Consider the following 19,502-nt stretch of genomic DNA (forward strand, 5'->3'; position numbering starts at 1 on the left):
AGTAAGATGTTACCATTTTTAAGCTACTCTCAGGATTCTGAAGACCTCACCACAATTTCTTAATATTTGAATTGAAACTCTGGAGTCAGCTTACCAGTTTCAGAAGATGCTAGTAAACTACTCCCACATCAACTGCTGAGGATCAATGAGGAAAGAATCCCAACACTGCTGAATTCGGTGTAGGGGAAAGGACTTTCATATTTGGTAAAAGGAAACAATTAAAATTAGGGCAGAAGCAGGAATGAAAATCAGGCTTTCCTTATTCACTGAATACTTATGAAGAGATTTTGCAGGAACTTAACAGTCACAGTAAAGATTATCACCCACTCAAAGAAGTGACTCGGGAGATGGAAGAACATGTTGTATTTGGAAGAGGAGCAGAAAGTAGCGTCCGTCCCAAAAAGAAGATTGGGCTGGAGTGATGTAAGTTACTGAAGAAAAGAAATCCACCTCAGCCAAGAGGAGAATTATAAGCCAAGCTCTACTCCATACAGGTGAAGGCTAAAAGGCCTCAACCCATCTTCAGAGGTAAACAGGATCTGTAATTTTCCTTAATTTACTTTAAGAAAAGGAAAAGTGAAATACTTGCATGCCTTACTATTCTTTACTCACTCCACTGGCGATTCCTCTGAGCTGACTCCTGGAAGTCAGCCAAGGGATCTATATGAGCCATTGGTTGCACTGACACAGCTCAGCTCACGCTGGATGCTCTGAAGATCCTGCAATGTGAGATGTTTATAGAGGTATAATCTCTATCTAGTGATAAGTCCCTAAAACTCTAGCTTTTGGTTTCCAACCTGTCCAAATATCCATCTTTAATTTGCCTTTGTCCTGAGCGGTTTTATGTTTGTTTTCATTATGACAGTTCAAATTGTATGAACTATTTAAAAATCTATTTAGCTATTCAAATAAAAAAAAACAATTAGAGGACTGAAAAAAGTAATTACAATAGTAATGGTCATACAAGCTTCATCAGGAGTTCAGACACAGAACTCATGAATGTAGCTCACTCCAAGGGAAATTGTGAAAGACTCTTCTTAAACTTGGAGGGTGCCAGTTGGCTCTGGACAACTGTAGCAGTATCTGAGACAGAGAGACAATATCAGAAAAGAGGCTGCGGAGCACAGCGGTAGGGTTACTATTCTAAATATTGTTCACTCTTAATGACAGGATTCATCTGAAAAAGAGCCCCAAACACACGTAACAGGCCATTACACAGGAAGTGTTTCATCCATTACAAAAATATTACAAAACCAGAAGTTCTGCTAACCATTTTAAAGAGGCAGAAGGGACAATTCCAAAAACACAATCCCCTTCTCTGTTCTCCTCTACTCAAATACACAGCTTCTTACCTCTTCTATGCTGTATTTAAAAAGACAGCTTTCAAAACTGTAGCCAAAATTTGTTCCGACTAGCTAACTGATAGAGCTGGTTAATCTGACATTTCTTCTTTAACACGGACACCCTCTGGTGAAATATTAAAGACATGTAAAGATCATATAAATAAGTACACTGAAAAAAGAAAGTATTTTTAGTATTAGCTTCTTACTTTTTGCCAAATTTGCTCAAGCTGGCCAAGAAAATAAGCTGTTTCACTTTCTGTACTTAGGAACTTAGTACTTTCACCTCCAGTGCCCCTGTCTAACAGGGCACCATGTAAGGGCTCAGAGGACTCATTCTCTTCCCAGCAGTTCTAGACTTCTGCTGGACACCCTGTTCAAGGTTAACATCCCTCCCTTTCTGCCTGTGCTCTCCCCTCTGCAGAAAACAGAATAAACAACAGCCTCCCTGTAAAGGACTCTGAGGTGCACATTGATAAAAGCTACAACAGCACATGGCAATATCGAACAAAAATACATCTTCAGTAATATAAAAAAAAAAAAAAAAAAACCAAAAACGGAAAAATGCCAGTGTTTTGGTTGGAAACGGAGTTGACAGAAAGGAAATGGTTTTGCTTAACACACACATGCTGGGCCCACATAGCTCTGACACTGTTCATTCAAATAAATAGGGCAGGGATCAAAGTCTTGAACAATTTTACCTTCAGTTTTAGAGAATTGAGTTTTTCCTCCCTTAGATGCTCTCTTAACATCTCCCGGTGAAGCCTCTCCTGTTCCATGGCAAACTCTCCAAGTGTGTACTGGCGCACACTGTTGTGGCGAGTAGACATTCCCAGTGTGCTTCCTCCTTGGCTGGGAACACTGGTGAAGCCTTGCCTTCTCGTGAAGTAATACACAGTAACACAGTTAAAATGGACATTTTTTGTTCTCTTCCGCTTCTCTCTCTTCAGGATTGAAGAAGCTAGAACAGACAAGAATTACAGCATGAATGATAACTTGAAGTCAAAGCAAATTTGGTACTTGTGTAGTTCTATTTGCCTTAGCAATACCTGACTACGTACACACTGGAGTTCTGAGGTGTGCAATCTACGTAAGGAGGTTACATTAAAAATATTTACCATATATGCAAACCTAGAAGCCATGACAAACTGCTACAATCGTGAACACCGTTTGTCTACTTTAGAACAGAAATCCTTGGCCAGGACAGCTGTGTTTTTCCCATAGCATTATAAAAATGTTTTATTGCTGTACAAAGGAAGCAAATAAATCCCAGCAAAAGGAACTTCTTTCACAGTGCGGCTGACAGCCGTGAGAACAGCTGACCCAGTCTCTCACAGGTCTGTATACACTGTCGCTGTTCTGTCAGCAAGGCTTAGCTGTGGAGATCTGTAACTACATCTTCAAAGCACTGGAACACATTGGCACAAAAGATTCCTCTCTCTTATAATCTAAAATATGAGAAATTAGTGTTAGAAAAACTATAAAGTATGTTTAGTGTTTTCAGACTGTCTCAGAAATTCATACCATTGTCATCATCACAGAAAAACATAGGAACAATGCTGATTAACAATCAGATCCACTTCCTTTTTCCTTTACATTCATTCCTTTTCTTTTGCTGCCATCCACTGAATGCACGTGTGTGCATATATATATTCTAATGTGTAGGGCTGTGACAAAAAGTTAAATCTAGTATTTCTAATTCTTTTCTGATTCCCCTCACACTTGTGCTCAGCTTTTTCTATACACACATGCAGTACCATATGAAATGGATTTATTTAAAAAAAAAAAATCCCAAATGTTAACTGTTAAATATTGTTCTCTTTCTACAGACATTTAGTAACTCCTTGCAGCGATACTGATCTATTGTTTCTCACTGTTAACACTGGTAAGCCTTTAGAGGGGAAAAAAAAGAGACACTAACATTCAAGAAAGACAGGAGACACTCCTTGATTTTTAAGACGAGCAGCCTGATTTACTTGATTTATTGCAAAATGGCAATAGGATTTGAGAATGTAGATAAATCATTGCTTTGCAGTTTACAGGCAACAATTGGACAGGTATGAATGAGGGACCTAACTGCTAAAATCCTGGCAGTAAAATGATTTTAAAAGTGCCTGACCACTATCGAAAGACTTGGAACCATTCTATACAAGCAGTAAGAGCAACATGATGTACACTGCTAATCTAAAATTGCACCATCTCTAGAGACTGGAAGCACTTGACCTTCAGCCTTGGTTTAACAGGTCTGGTTTATTGTCAAAGTTAAACCATAGTTCATTCTCTAATCATCACAAATACAAACCCCCCAAACTTCTACATTTAGTTATTCAGTCCAAAAAAATAGCATGATCTACCCAACTATATGAAAAACAAGTATACTAGAAAATATACCCCCGTAACAAAAATACAGACATATGTCCTACTGACATGATCATAAAACTATTTGAGGCTGAGTAAAACCTTGAAATAGTGTTATTTTTCCTAAATACCGATAAGCAGCTAAAAGTATATTTTATTATATAAATAACACACACTTCTTCAGTTATACTGCAGGTATGTCAGATTATAAATACAAAACAGATAAGAAGCTCAGGTCCTATATTCGCTTACATGCTCGCAGTAAAGGGTGTTCCAATAAAGGTGTAGGATGTACACAGAGGAATAATAGACAAATTCTGTTACATTGGGCATGTTTAAACTTACATCCAAGTTTAAGCCAACCTCCCATCAACACAGCCTGTCAGAAAGCTTTACAGGAAGCTTTTGGTGGGGGAACAGGGTTATTTTGTTAGAAGAGCCCACCTGAGAGGGATGTGTCAATTTTGCATGATATTAATATTGGTTTAACATACTGTTGTTTTTCATATATGCCACAATTTCAAAACAAAACTATCTTTAATAAAACCAAATTTTAAGGGTATGGAAGACAGGGTAGTTTTGATATTGTGATGTTCTCTTTCAATTTAGAGTGAAAGCAAATACTCTGAGTCAGAACCTTCACTGCCTCTATTCCACACAGGAAAGTGCATATTTAAAAATCCTGCTTCTGCTGGAGAAGGCATCTAAACCATTCTGGGATGTATCCAATTTCTGATATAACAGCATTAGTGTTTACTGTCCATTATTTGGACCTCTATTTCGGAAGAAACATTGACAGCTACTGAAGGGCAAGTAGCTTTTTTTAGCATGTAATAGAACCAGCCACAAATGGAATAAGAGAGAAAACTACAGTAAATTATTAAAGGAAAGAAAAGACATAAGGTTAATCTTAGAAAAAAATCATATATATATATATATGCGCTTCATGAGGGAACAGAAGGTAATTGTGCCTGTAAATCGCACAAGCTAGTGAAAGCCTTTGAATCTCCATCTGAAAACTGCAGTACCTACCACACAAGGTCTACGTTGACAGTAGTTTGGTTTATACCTTAGCTGTGGAACTCATGACATGGCTGCTTACTGGCAGGAATACCAAATGCTGGAATAAAAGTGCTTCCACTTTAAGTCTGACAATCTCTTTATGGAAGAGATACTACTTCCATAATATTTCTATATGCCTTTCTATACATAAATCAACCTTAAGTTTTATTTATGCACTACACACTAATATTAATAGTTAAATAAAGCTGGGCAGACAGCTCTGCAACCTAATTACTTCCGGCTGGAAAAAAAAAAGAATGTCATCTATGATAAAAACTGTGTTACATGAACGAGCTTTTCCACTATGTGGCTTTCTGGGGAGGGGTGGGGGTAGCCGTGTGTGTGCTGTCAAAAGTTAGAACATGAATTTCGTACAATGCCATAAGTTTATGCCTAAAAGTTTCATCAGCAGTCTCTCCCAGTAAGACTAGCTGACATCAGCTGATTTAAAGAACCCATTAATGCATTCCTTCAGCTTTTTTACGGTTCTTACCACTTTTACTAATTAAATTATCAATGCCACACTATCGAAGTTGCTTGGGTTTTTTTAATATATCACTGACAAAAATTGTCTTAAAATAGAATTAAGTTGAACTTTATGAAAATGCCGGCATACTGTAACTGCAACACCGCTAGCACTATAAATCCAGCACTACGCTACTGGACTGAAGACAGCATGACAGCTGATATAATTTGTTGTAAATGTCATTAAAGTTCATTATTTTATTTATTAACAATATAGTTCTGAGTGAGAGAAATTATAGGATAAACTGTGTAAGTAAACAAGCATGTAAACATTTAGAGCCCTCTGATTCTATGTGATTATTTTTTTCCTGAAATACATCCTGTCTTTTGGGTTTGCTTCTGTCTCACCCAAGAGCTCATGAAAGGGATGAGCTAAGGCTCTGTGAGTAACTCCATAGCCACCTCTTCTACATTGCTGCTAGGAAGCAGTCAGAATATCTTCCTATTTATAAGAATGTTGTTTACAAGAGCAGATCAGGCAGGAACTGCAGAAGATTACAGGATTTTATTTGATTACTCAAAAGCACAGATTAGAGCTGTCAGTGAGGGGACTGGAGAATTGCAATCACCTCAGTAACCAAGGACACAAAAGGAAGCACAGTCAGCACTGCAAAGGCATTATGTTCTTGCTCTACTATACTTAAAATCTCTGAGCAGAGGGCTGCCTTAATGTGACCTCAAAAAAGATTATTATTAGATACTGAATGGAAATGTTGAATATTTGCCAACATCAGGGACAAAGTGCTCTATAACTCATTCAGTCCTTTTGCTTCACACTAACCAGAACTCAGATTTTCAGATCATCTTATCAAGAGACAGAGACATGTGTTATTTTGCATGCACTGTACCTTAATAGTATGTGCAAATCAGTTGTATTCACTGTGAAGGACACTGCTTAACTCAAGACAGAGCAGAAGGACACGCAAAATACGTATTTTCTGATAAACTGGAAAGCATGAACATATGCCCAGACAAAATGTATTGACATTAATCAATTAGTAAACTTATTTTAGAATGAGGGATGCAGATTGTGCATGGCTTGCATGCCTTTTTCGCAGGAAACAAAAGCTCGTAACCTAAAAATGTATCCATAGAGAGTGTAAACACCACTTTTTCAGAAGAGATCTCGTAATGGCTTCCTTGCTTGGCCAGTCTCAAAGAAGTATTTACATGCCATCTGCCCGTGTAACAAGTGGTATCAGTGAATGCCACTGTCATCTGTTCTGCATAAAAAGGGTGACACTGACTGCAGGCAGAGCCTGCTAGGCAGAGACGTGGGTTTTTAGCAGGTGCTGGACACACACTGCCAACAGGAACTAGAAGGTGGGGGGTTGAAAATGAATGCCACCACCTTGAGTCTAGCAGTTCATGGCAAATGAGGACGCCAGAGGGAATGGGAATATTTATCACCACCTAAAACTTTCCTGTGGATCACACAGGGTCTTTAACACATTTATATACTACAAGTCTGCTATGTTCCATGGAAGGAAAAAACATACTGCATTCTCATATATTTAAACAACTAATATAATTTTCAGTTCTGTGTTTCAAGATTATATGGAATTAAGTATTTTTGGCAGATACAGAAGTACTGTAATGCATAAAATATATCAGTTATCAGAGGGAAGGGTTATACTGCTAAGAACGTAATTACTGCTACAGAACTTTTTCTCAGAAAAGGTCACTATATCTGAACATGGTCTTCAGACATGGGTATCTTCAAACAGGACTGTCAGAATTCCTCATCTGAAATACCATCAACTGGGGAAATTTTGATTTTTGGCATTTGACATTTGAATGGCTCAGTTTCTGGGTTTAGCAGAGCAGAGCCCGAGTTAATAACCTGCTTGCAACTAGCCTGCTTCCTCATGACGTCAAGTCAGGTTCCACAAGCTTATCAGCTCCTCGCTGTGCAAAAGCAGCTGCTGCAGAATCAGGGCTGTGTCTGAACAGACATCCGTGCAGCATCCGTGCAGCACGCGGCCCGAGCTAACAGCCACAGCACAGGTCATCTGCACCACAGACCATTTATGGCAAATCTGGGAATTGTCTGTAAACAAAATTCCTAAAGGTGTGGCCAAAAGAATTAAAGGAAAACTTTTAATAGCAAACAATTGTTTAACCCAAGCATGGTTAATCCACCCTGGAAACAACCTGCTCTTTGTGCTTCCCCTTTTTGCTATCTTTGTTCATGATGTGCCTGCACAGATACACAGTAGGATGCATTTATTCATCTTTTTCTCAGTTATTAACCTCTCTTGTAACAATTCTCTTTATCCACAGCAGTTATACTTTATTTCATGACTACATATGGCATTTCTGCCACTTCCCTTTCTGCACAATTCCTGGCTTATGCACTTCTCTGGCTATTGAGCATACAGGGCATCTCCTAAAGTTTCCCAACTTCACCTGAACGGTGAGCCAGAGACCTGCAGAATGGTGCAATGCCTAAATGCTACAGAGCGAGTTCTTTTTGTTATAGCCCTGCAGTTGTCAGTATTTCAGTAAGGCCCTTTTTCAGGCATTGGCTGTAGTACAGAACAGAGATAACTGTTCAGCCGTCATTCAAGAAACTGAGGTTTCAGTGATTTATTCATAAGGCTGCACACTGACATGAAACAAGTTTTGTCACATCAAGACAACCTTTTCCTACACGTTACCACTCCCACACACCGCTACCTCTCCAAATTACACAGATTAAGGTTTGGCTCTAAGGCTGTCTTACCCAACCTGTAGTTTACTAGACACGGGAAGATCAATGGTCAAAAGATTAAAAATAGAATAAACACAAACATCATTATGATTATTCCCATAGGTGGTAAATTATACACATGGTTGAGGACCATCTCCTATACTGGGACACCAAGTCGTGACTGGTATGACCATCATTATTACAATGGTTGCAATTTAAAATGGCAACGTTTTACCTATCAAAACAAAAAGTAAAATTTTTATCATCCATTGGCTAACAGTAATGGCATATAAGATGGTTTTACCAGAAAGACTAAGTGTTCCTCAGATTTTTTTTAAGCTTATAGGTACCGGTTCAAGTGCATTAAATGGATTTTTCCAGACACAGCATGTCCCATATATCTGCATGAAACAGGAGGCCCCATTAATTCGTTTTTCAAAGATACAGTGAAAATAAACCTTTAAATTCAGAACTGAAAAAAGTATCAATATAAAAAAAAATACAGCAAACCTGAAAACAACAAGAGCCTTAAAAAATAAAACTGTTCTGTAAAATAGCTTCCATGGCTCCTGTTCTTTCTTGCCAAGGCTGCTGTGTCACATAAATCTCCATCACCATGTTGATTAATGGTAGAAGGGCAAATATTACGAATAGCAGTCCGGCAATAAAACTTCCCCGTCAGATTCATCCTGGCTAAAGTATGTTGTACAAAGTATTGATCTGTGCTAGAATTCTGTCACCAAACAAACACAGCAAGTGAGGAAATACTTTCTGGGTTTGGAAAAAGTCTCCTCAGCAGAGAAGGTAAGAAAAATGGGAGCCATTCAAGTCACGTGAGGTTAGAGAATAAAGAAGGGCCCTTGTTCGTCAACAGTGAATAAAAGAGAATGAAACAATTTACATGGCAGAAAAGTTTAAACACGTCAAGAGGAATGTATGAACAAACAAGGGTGAAGAAAGACGTGGCAATACACAGATTTATGACAAATCAAGTGTCAGTATTTTTGTAATATATTTTAATATAACTAGAACACTACGGTTAGAGACTGTCTCTTTAGTGTTGTAGTTATATGGAAGAAACCACCAAGTCCTGGTGGTAAGTTAGTTTCAAATAATGGTTACCACCTCTTTATTCCTACCAACAGGCTCATAATTATAAGATTGTTTTCACTTGCCTTCTGATTTGCAAATAAAATTTACTTTCACTTTCAGTATTATTGGGAGACTGAAGAATTTTATTACTAGTTCATTTTCGACAGCTTATTCAAAGCTATGTATCAGCAGCTCTCTAACTTCTGAAACTGTGTGCTCTTCTTCCCTTTCCCTGTGCCGCACCAAGGTATTTTCAAAGCACCGAGTGGAAAGCTAGAAGTAGAAGAGATTCCTACTGACCTCTGCACGTGGGGGTGAGCTGTGTACCTGCAAGCCCTTCCCAGCCACAGGAGCCAAGCAAGCTAGGAAGTCCCCAGCCCAGAGAGGCGCAGAGGGAAGACACTGGTGGCTGCCACCTGCACCCAATATTGTGAGCCACTGCCTCCTCCCACAGATGGTATGAAGTCCTGAAGCTGCTTCTGGTGCCTTTTCCTTCTCCACCTCAAGCCGTATTTTCTGCTCTCTCCCCTGAGAGTGACCGTTATTTATCTATTTGTAAATTTGTGAAAAATTAAAGGCACAACCCCCCCAACTCTTTCCACATTTGAAAAATTCCCATTTTATCGTATTTATTCATATTATGTTTCTTGTGTGTTGATAACAGATGTCAACGTGTGCCCATCCCACTCCCAAATCCCAATAAAAGTAACTTTGCAAAGGGGAAAATCAATATTGACACTAGCAGTCCAGTGCATCCTAATGAGAACCATCCAAGTTGTATTTGTATATGAATAAATTGTAACTGATTAAATGGGTAAGGAACGGTAATGATGTGCTGGCAGGCTGAAACAAAGTTTTCCTGAATTGCTCTTGCATACATACAATGCATTATACAGCTGCACTTTTCCTTTGCACATCCTTGTTTTCCTCTGGACAGGGGAGCTACAGCAGTGTGAAGCCAGTGAAAGACAGAGCATTTCCTTCTGCGTGTTTAGTGGCCAAAACAGAACCCAAATCCCCCCATCTGGGAAGAGATCCTGCTCTGGCTGTATTTGTCTATGAAATGCAAAACCTGGTTCCTAACTTTAGAAAACCCTGATAGCAATGACATTTTAAGCCCGTCATGTTTTTCAAACATTTTTTACTGAGAAACTGGTAATTCTTTGACTACAAAATATAAATGATCTCAATTCTGGCTGAACTCCAAGACATAAGCACTTTCTTCTGCTGTCTCAGCTATTCTCCTGATGTCAGCAGAGACACATTAAAGTAAATGTGAACCGTATGGCTACCCGGCAGATTACTAGCACTCTTGCATCAATGAGGGCGAAGTAATTCATTGTCACCAGCGCAGAAATATTTGAGGCACATGAAAATTTCAAAAGGCTGGAAAAAACGTGTATGAAGCAGCCTTTTGGATTAAAGCTCTCCTAGACTGGAGGAAATGCTGCTTTTCTTCTACTCTACTACCCATTTCTCTGTTTTTCATATAGTCTTAGTGCCATATAAACCACCATGGAAGAAGCATTAACAACATTCTCCGCCTGTTCATGGCATTGCCACGCAGTGTTGCATCACGTCTAACACCACAGAACAGCAAAGCCTAACTCATCATGGTAATCCAGGTCAAAACATCACTTACAAAAGCCAGCTCACTTGGCAATCTTCAGAGAAAACAAAAACTTGGGAAAAGGTCATATTCCAGAACTTGCTGCTACCTCTGTTTCCTACCTCTCCTACGCCACTGCCTCCCAAAAGAGATTTTTCTGAGTCTCTGCACGCTAGATTTACAATTTTTAATCTCTTAATGACGAAACACTTTTCCCACATGCTGAAAATCCACATTAAGAGGAAATGCTGTGACATACAATATACCTTCCCAAGGAAACGTGGGCTTGAGAGCAGGGAGGTATTTTCCAAAATAAATTTGAACCTAAAAGTCTTGAAGGGAACTACATACTCGGGCATAAATTGAGCAGTGGAAACTGGACAGGACAAGGACAATGCTGTGGAACAGCAACACCTACCCTAGCAGCATTTCACCGCTCCATCCTTCTGGTACCTGCCTCTTGGGTAAAGTCAGAGCTAAATTCACCTCACAGGAGGGGCTCGATGGGAATGACTGCCTAATGCTAGATTTATGTCACATTTGAAAAGGTTTTTAAAAAATACTAGCTCACAGACAAATCTGACATGAACAGGAGAGGTTTTTCATTTGTACTTTAGTTAAACATTTTACCACACTCTCAGAGTTTTGTCTAAAATCTCACAGAAATGTCAAATTCTTGGGTCACAAGCTAACAGCTGGAATTGTACTGCTAAAATTTCAGTGAAAGCTTTAAGTTTACTTCCTCAGCACCCTCTATCTCCAGAACGCTTCTCTGTGGCATTCATCACACTAGCCTAGTTTCTCCATTCTGCAAATATAATCAGCCTGTGGGGAGAAGCGGAGACAGTTAACTGCTCTCTGCCTCACCATTTACTCTAAATGCCAGCTGCTGTTTCGTGGATGATTATTTCTGACCTTGGCCCCAGCTTCGAACAGTGTGAGAAGGAAAGCCGCTACCACGGATCCGTGCAGGAACATCCATGCATAGCAATCGTATTTGCTGAACTTGGGATCCTAAGACACTACAGGCAATCCTTTGTCCCACCTTATGGGTGACTTCTGTGAATAGCCATTTGATACAAACACAACTACCCATTCAGCCAGCCGTGACTTTGGATTTGCAAACATATTTTGCATATCTGTCATGATACCTTCAACATATCTTCAACAAAAGAAATGTTGTTTGTATGTTATCTAAGCCAACAAAAAATCATATAAAGCAAAAACTGTCCATCTGTTTATATAGTATATGAAATGCAGTAATTTATAGGAGAGAAATTTTCAAAAATATAGAAATGGAATTAGTTGCAAAATCTTTCTAAAAAACCAGCAGGAGCCTGCCTCCTAACCCCTCTTCATATTTTTAAAAAACTCCCTCTACAGTAGTCATCATTCCAGATGAAAGACAGCAGGGGAGATCCTGCCATGGCAAACCCTGCACTACATTTCACCGAATTCTCTGCATTTCTTGGGTTTTACTGCCCAGATGAGTCGATTTATTTTTGTCCCAGTTTCAGCTGGGGGGATAGAGTTATTTTTCTTCTTAGCAGCTGGTGCAGTGCCATGTTCTGGATTGGGTGTGAGAACAATGTTGATAACGCACTGATGGGTTTGGCTTTTGCTAAGTCATGTTTGTACCAAGTCAGGGACTTTTTGGTTTCTCAGGCCCCGCCAGCAAGAGGGCTGGAGGGACATGGGCAACTGGGAGGGGGCACAGCCAGGACGGCTGACCCCAACTAGCCAAAGGGATATTCCATACCATGGGATGTCATGCTCAGTATATAAATGGGGGAAGAAGAAGGAAGGGGGGGGACATCTGGCATTATGGCCTTTGTCCTCCCAGTAACCATTAGGCGTGATGGAGCCCGGCTTCCCTGGGGAAGGCTGAACACCTGCCTGCCCATGGGAAGCAGTGAATTTATTCCTTGGTTTGCTTTGCTTATGTGTGTGGCTTTTGCTTTACCTATTAAAGTGTCTTTATCTCAACGCACAAGTTTTCTCAGTTTTACTCTTCTGATCCTCTCTCCATCCCACTGTGAGGGGAGTGAGTGAGCAGCTGCGGGGTGCTTAGTCACCAGGTGGGGTTAAAACACAACGATTTTAAAATCAAAACCAAGACTCTCTCAACCTGTTTGCATTTCATAATGTGAATCAACAAAAAAACAATAAGAATGTATTCATCATTAAAAAGGAAACCCCAAGCCTGGTTGCAGGCAATATAAATAATTGCAAGACTCCATGAAAAGAGAATGCCTGCATTTAGCTACAACTTCTAAGTGTTTTCCCATAACAAGACAGCATCACTACATCTAACTAATTTAGATTTCTACCATTAACTAGAAATTAAACACACAGCTCAAGTTCAAAGCTCAGGTAATGCCTTGTGGTACTGACCTTCAGGTAAAGATAATTTAAGAGAAGCTAGACCTTCCTAAGGATTCCAAAGGATTTGGTAACGTCTCACAAGTTCTGCATGGCCACATAGCTGAGGCAATCTCAGTATTTTGCAACTCTTAGAATAGTCAAACAGTACTTCTAAGGGTTTATTGAAAGTGCAACAGGCATGTATCTGTGTTATCAAACTCCTTGTTATTTTTAACAGTAGAATCAAAAGATGGCAAGAGCATTTAGACATCAAAGGCTTTTCTCAGAACCCTTACTGACCAGCCACGTTCATAATGAACTTAGGGCATCCAATACTCTTAAAAGATGGTAGCATTATTAGCAGAATGACAAGACCTATGGTTAGAGCTTGCTGCAGGATAACCTTGCCAATGACAACGATAATGTTAATAGCAAGATACAGATAATTGATGATGGCTATCAGCTAGTCTGTGCAATGGTTCCACCTCCTGTTGGTGAAGATCATCTTATCAGACAAGCTGGTGCTGGAGATTTCATCTGCCTCTGCAGGTGCAGAAGAGAAACCTCTGCAATAAAGGCATTACTCTGGAAGTTTCAGCTCCATTACACTGAAGCTGAAATGGCAGAGGAAAGCAGCAGCTCCTAAAAGCACGTTTCTTAAGAGATGCACTTGCGATTAACGTGGTATGGGGAGTTTTTACCAGCACCAAAAGTGCAAAAAACAGGACTTGATGAGGTCTTCCCAGGTCTTTCAATTGCACACCATTCTGCGACTTACATTTGGGTATTTTTCTTTGTCAGCAAAATAGATCAAGCATTCAGGGGCAGGCACCTCCCCAATGCAGGAAGAGTCCGCCACACCTGAGCTGGAGCATGGAAGCCAGCATCCCTCAGCACACACAACTGCAGGAACTGTCAGGGCATGGTACTGACATCCTGAATGGCAATTCCAAAGACAACTTGCTGTGAAGCTGATGAAACACAGCAGTGGGGTGCCCTAGCTCAACAGGGCAATTTAAAGGAGCTAAAATGGCATTGGGCACGCTCCCGCCCTGTATTCCGTGTACCCCTAAGGAAAAAGAAAGCAAATACTCTTAGTCCTAACTAATACTGTATATGCACACTTGGACTGCTACTTGAAGATGAACATCCCTCTTTCTGGTATGGAAAAGGAGCTGTGAAATGGGACAGGTACATGGACTGGTTAGTACCATGCTTTGGCGTCCACAAAGGTAAATCTGTGTTATGACTAATGAACGACCCGCTGAATCAACTGAAATGGCCTCAACAAACTGAGAAAAGTACATAAAAAGACAGTAGGGATTACACCTGCCAGTGGTAATGAAGGCACTCCATCACTATTTGATAATTAAAAATGTGCAGATGTATATACATACATACCTGACCAAGAAAATACTGCGTTTATTTATTTTTTGGTTACGAACCTGGTAAAAGTTACCTGTGCTTTATGGACTGTGATTTCATTTCCTGACTCAGAAAAAGACGCTTACATGGATGCATTGTTAAAGAAACTGCACTCACCCCCGTGTGGTAGTCACAATGGACAGCACTTAGGGATGTCTCAGTCATGTATTTTCTGCCATCACACAACAGGGTTTATTGTTGGGATCAAAGCTATCTTCTGGTAGTTCTGCCTCACCCAAATGATCCACAGCAGCTGTGTGCCTCATTTAGCTGGCAGGTTACACTGACCTTAAGGCTAATGGAGCAGGATAGCTGAAAGGTTCTTGTTTATCTCACCCAGTACACGTTGTTTCAAGGGTTGTGTAAATACTGAGATGCATCAGCTATTCTAGATAGATTTATACACAAACTGCCTGCTTGCTGAAGCGCTGAAAGTTGTAGCTACAAGTGATTGAAAACTTATCTCTTTGTCAGATCAATTAGAAAGGAAAATAAGACTTTAGAGGGCCACGTTAGGTTTTTTTAAAAAGCTCAGTTAAAGAATTAACATCCAGATCTTGGTGTTGACTTCAGGTCACCCACAACTCCTACATTTCCAGTCACTAAAATGACAGTTAATGCTCAACTTCAGGTTTACTTATATGAAAACAGGCTGGAAGCAAGACAGTATGCAGGATGTGACAGCATCTCACAAAGGAGAAAAGAAAATGGTAAAAAGTGTCAGGAAATGGCTTAGGAAGATAACTTCCATCAAGGAGGTATTCAAGCATGTAACGGAGGCAAGGAATCTAGCTAGCCTTTCTTCTGCACTGGCTCTTTTCAGTGTGTTTACTGAAAAAGTCTCATAGGACTCTTCCTTCCCATATGCCCTTAAAAGTACAGATTCAAATATTCAATGTAGGAAAGCTCTTTTATGATGGGAGATGAATGTGCTTAAAGAATGAACAAAACACCTTTCAGTGTACACTGTTAACAGTTTTGTTACTGTACAACACATCTGCAGGTAGTTTTCAAGCAAGCATCACTCAGTAGCTCTGTTAAGACACCTGTATTCATGGAATATGAGCACTGACAATTTCCACATATTCTGCTTTGACAAGACAGGGCTAAGTACTTCACCAGGATCAGTTCATATTTTATCACCTCCTAGAACTCAAAATATGCTTTTCCAAATAATACTGTTTTAAAAGATCTGCAAGTAAAAAAAATAGAGTATCTAAGTATGTGCAAAGAAAAGTGCTCCTGCCTTGAAAAGCATCCATCATACACAACTGATGTCAACCGATACCAAAATGAAAACAAATCCTGCGTGTATAAAAAATTTACTAGTTGTCCAATTAAAACATTCTTTCCAGAATCAAAGCACATGAAAACTTAGTAAAATCTACGAAGAAATATAAATCAAACCTCAACAAAAAAAAACCCTGCTTTTTTGCTGAGGTAGTCAGTTATCAAGCTAAAAACATCTTTCAGCGTTTGTCAAGTATCTTTACTCCTTTTATATTAAATATAAGCATGATTAATTTTTATTGCAAACACGTATTAACTTTTACTATCACACATCATCACCTTTTCAGGGAGAGTTGCTCTTAGATACAGCAGGTGTGCCTGAGGCTAGCTAAGTGATTTTCTAACACTGCTCAATTGGTGCATTTGATCATGTAAACATGTAAGTAACTGATGTGCTTCAACACTAAGAAAGAAAAAGGCGGCACAAAATCTCACTTGCAGCATTTTAACAATAAATTAACAAAATCTGACTTCCCCACCAGGTGCAACATGGAGTGTCCTTGGTATAGTTACAAAATAATGATGCATACTGGAAGAGAGTCTGGATGCAAGATGCAAATCATTAGGTAGGGATAAAACCACCTTTCCATTCTATACTTCATCTGAGCATCAGGATCCTCTATTTTCTTACCAACAAAAAATTATCACGTTTATCAAGCAAGTATGCTGAACTACAATGACACTGAAAGATGCCATGTTCCAGTGGTACAGAAACTAGTCTCCAGAAGTCTATTCCTTGAGATTTGCCTATTCAAATGTAACACCAAGCAACTGTTCAATTCTTGCCTTCCCAAACCAGCCTTATATAACACTGGGATTATTCTGTGTTGATTACATGGAATTTAGGCTGCTGCTTCTATATTAAAGACAATACTTTTAAAAAAGTATTATCAATGCACATGCAATAATTTATTTCTGTATTGCCAATTGACACATGTATGTATTTTTTAAAAATGTAAAATATATGCGCGTGAGCATGTGCACAGATAAATGTTTATTGCTCTGGCCACAAGTATCCATAATACGTTGATGATAACACTGAAATGTATGTTTCCCTTACAGATCTAAGTTACTTATTGTGTCAACTACAATCAAAGCTTACTGTTACATGCATGCATTACAGCTTCCACGTTTCTCCCCTGAATTATGAGCTGCCTTTGTATTCACAGAACCATGAAATCACAGAATCATTTAGGTTGGAAAAGACCTTTAAGATCATCAAATCCAACTGTTAACCCAGTTGGATCCAAATCCACCACTAAACCATGTCCCTAAGCACCCCATCTTTACATTTCTTTAACACTTCCAGGAACGGTGATTCCACCACCTCCCCGGGCAGCCTGTTCCAATGCTCAAACATTCTATCCGTACATGCACAATAAAACTGCTGTCTTGATGTGGGTGGCAATGACTGATTCATGTGAAAGGACTGCTTTCAGTCTAGGCTGAATAATCATCTAAGTCGTTAAACAGATGCAAAGTTAGAAGATCAGCATGCAGATAATATTGTCATCAAGCTATTTCTTAATACTACCAAAGAGATTCCCTGGGTCACTTACCCCTTTGTGACATTTCAATAAAACTGGTTCCCTTACTACTACTACATCTTAAATATAATATACCACATCAAGATTGTTAGATGTAAACACATTTGAAAAATTAATGCCTGTGTAACCCTTTGCATAGGAATGTTTCATACTAAAGCAAAGAGGATTCAGATCCGCACATCCAAACCCTAGCTCAAACTGCACAGCAGCGTTAGGTAGATGAATCAGTTACAAGAACATTCATATCACATGCTACAAACATGATTTCTAGTCACAATCTGAACCACATAGTTATAAAGATCACATTGTGTACGGGCAGTGACGAGGAGCCTCACCCACAGTCTTAAGAGAACAGCCTTACAGCCACTAACTCCAGTGGCGAGGGCTATACTCAAGAGCCGAGGGAGGCAAACCCCTGCTTCTTAAAACATGCTGTTCACTCTTAACAGTATAACCACATAAAACAAATACCGTAAACTACAAATGGTAAATGCATTCTTCCCAGATATATACATTTCACGCAGAGCTCTGCTTACTTAAAACCAAATTCTTATTTGTACACCAAACCATTGCCCGGTATTAGAGACACCCTCCCCTACATGAAGAATAGAAACTATTGCAATAATGTGTCCCACGCACATTATTGCACAATTCCAAATAAAAGAAAGCTTATTTTCATTGGAGAAGAACTCTCACCAACTCAATACTGCAGATAGATGACAGTTGCACTACACTTACCTAAGGAAATTAAACACACTCAACTAAAGCATCTTCCCTGCAGCACCTGTTTGAAATACCCTAAGCACAACTCCCAGAGTTAACTACAAACAGCTACATAATTCACACAGCAGGATAGGTAGGGTCTTCCAAGTGAAATCAAATTTTTAAAATGACAAATAGTCTTATATAGTTCACAAGAAGGCAAAAGAGTGCAAGTTTGCTAAGTCATTTTCAGCAAGTCCCAAACTGAACACCACAGAGAGTCCATTTTATCATCTGTTCAATTTAAAATCATCATGTTTATCTAACCATAAATTTTATTTTATTTTATTTTGAGGAACGGAAAGAATTCTCCAGATACACAACTTTAGTACTTACGGGTAAAATGATTAGAAGTGGATGGATTGACACTATCACCACTGTCAGCACTTTCACTGCTAGAAATGTCATCATCCGATTCCCGCACGGAGGAGCAAGGTGAGGAGCCATCAACTTCTTCAAACTTCCTCTTTAAAATTCCACTCATCGCTGCAATGCTGTCACATGCACCTGCAACAGGAACAGAGGCAATGAGGCACTGAAACATCCAACTGTAGAATATGCAGTCATAACCTCCAAAGGCGTTTTTACTTAGAAGTACCATTAAGTTGCCACTTCCAGTCTTCACTAAACATTTAGTATGAAATGAGATATAATTAATTAGGAGACAGTGAAGCCACAGGAAAGGAAAAACCCGTGGCAAGTCTAACTTGACATGTATGGAGATGGCTATTTCACTAAAACAATGTGTAACAGATTGCTTTCAGGGAGTATTTTTCCCATTTTGATGTCAAAGGCATCCCTGATTGCTAGGTTATGTTGTGAAACTTCAAACAAGGAAAAAAAGGGACTTTTGAAACGCCCGTATTTGGTTCCTTCCTTGGCTGCCACAGCAAGAAGGAATGCTCACAATCAGGGATGAAATTAAGTAAGAAGAAATCAAGAACACTACAGTTCCCATTGCCAAATACATGACATCTATTCAGTGTTCACATCACCCCTGTAAGACATCCATCTGACAATTCCAGTACTACACACAGATAAAGAGACAATGAAGCCACAAAGACCATATATGTTTTAGTGCTCAATAAATGCCTGGAATTCAGAAATTCCCCACCCCGTTCAGAGACCCAGTTGGCTCTCAAACTCCCTCCTTCCCATGTTAAGAAACAGGATGCCTAATATATTCCTGAAGTTGAGCAGAAGATTATAAAGCAAAGTATTCAAGCAGAAATTTAGCAGCAGAGGTAGAAATGTAACATGAACCGCACATAATCAAAGAAAAATCCCCTTAAATAACTGGGGAGAGTTCAAGAACAACTGGATCTTGCTCAGAGGACACGCAGCTACCACCATGCCACCCGCAGCACTTCACAGGCCAGCAGCACTGATACCTACCCAGGCAAAAAGTCTGTCCAGTATTGATGACGTGCTGGACT

General features: G+C 39.5%; 1 protein-coding gene across 5 annotated transcripts in view; it reads right to left on the minus strand.

The window, feature by feature from the left end:
• Positions 1-19,502, minus strand: part of CSRNP3 (cysteine and serine rich nuclear protein 3) — a 111,818-nt gene that overhangs the window by 16,432 nt on the left and 75,884 nt on the right. For all 5 annotated transcript variants that reach the window (XR_008748329.1, XM_055811619.1, XM_027782715.2 and 2 more), the window contains 2 exons: positions 18,403-18,573; positions 2,042-2,301 (listed from right to left, as the gene is read on the minus strand). Coding sequence is in view for 4 of the 5 variants with exons in the window: in XM_055811619.1 (XP_055667594.1) it covers positions 2,042-2,301; positions 18,403-18,573 (431 nt within the window). In the remaining variant the exon portion in view is untranslated. The remainder of the gene's footprint in view (positions 1-2,041; positions 2,302-18,402; positions 18,574-19,502) is intronic.

The sequence above is a fragment of the Falco peregrinus genome, chromosome 8, assembly GCF_023634155.1.
Source record: "Falco peregrinus isolate bFalPer1 chromosome 8, bFalPer1.pri, whole genome shotgun sequence".
NCBI classification, from domain to species: Eukaryota; Metazoa; Chordata; class Aves; order Falconiformes; family Falconidae; genus Falco; species Falco peregrinus.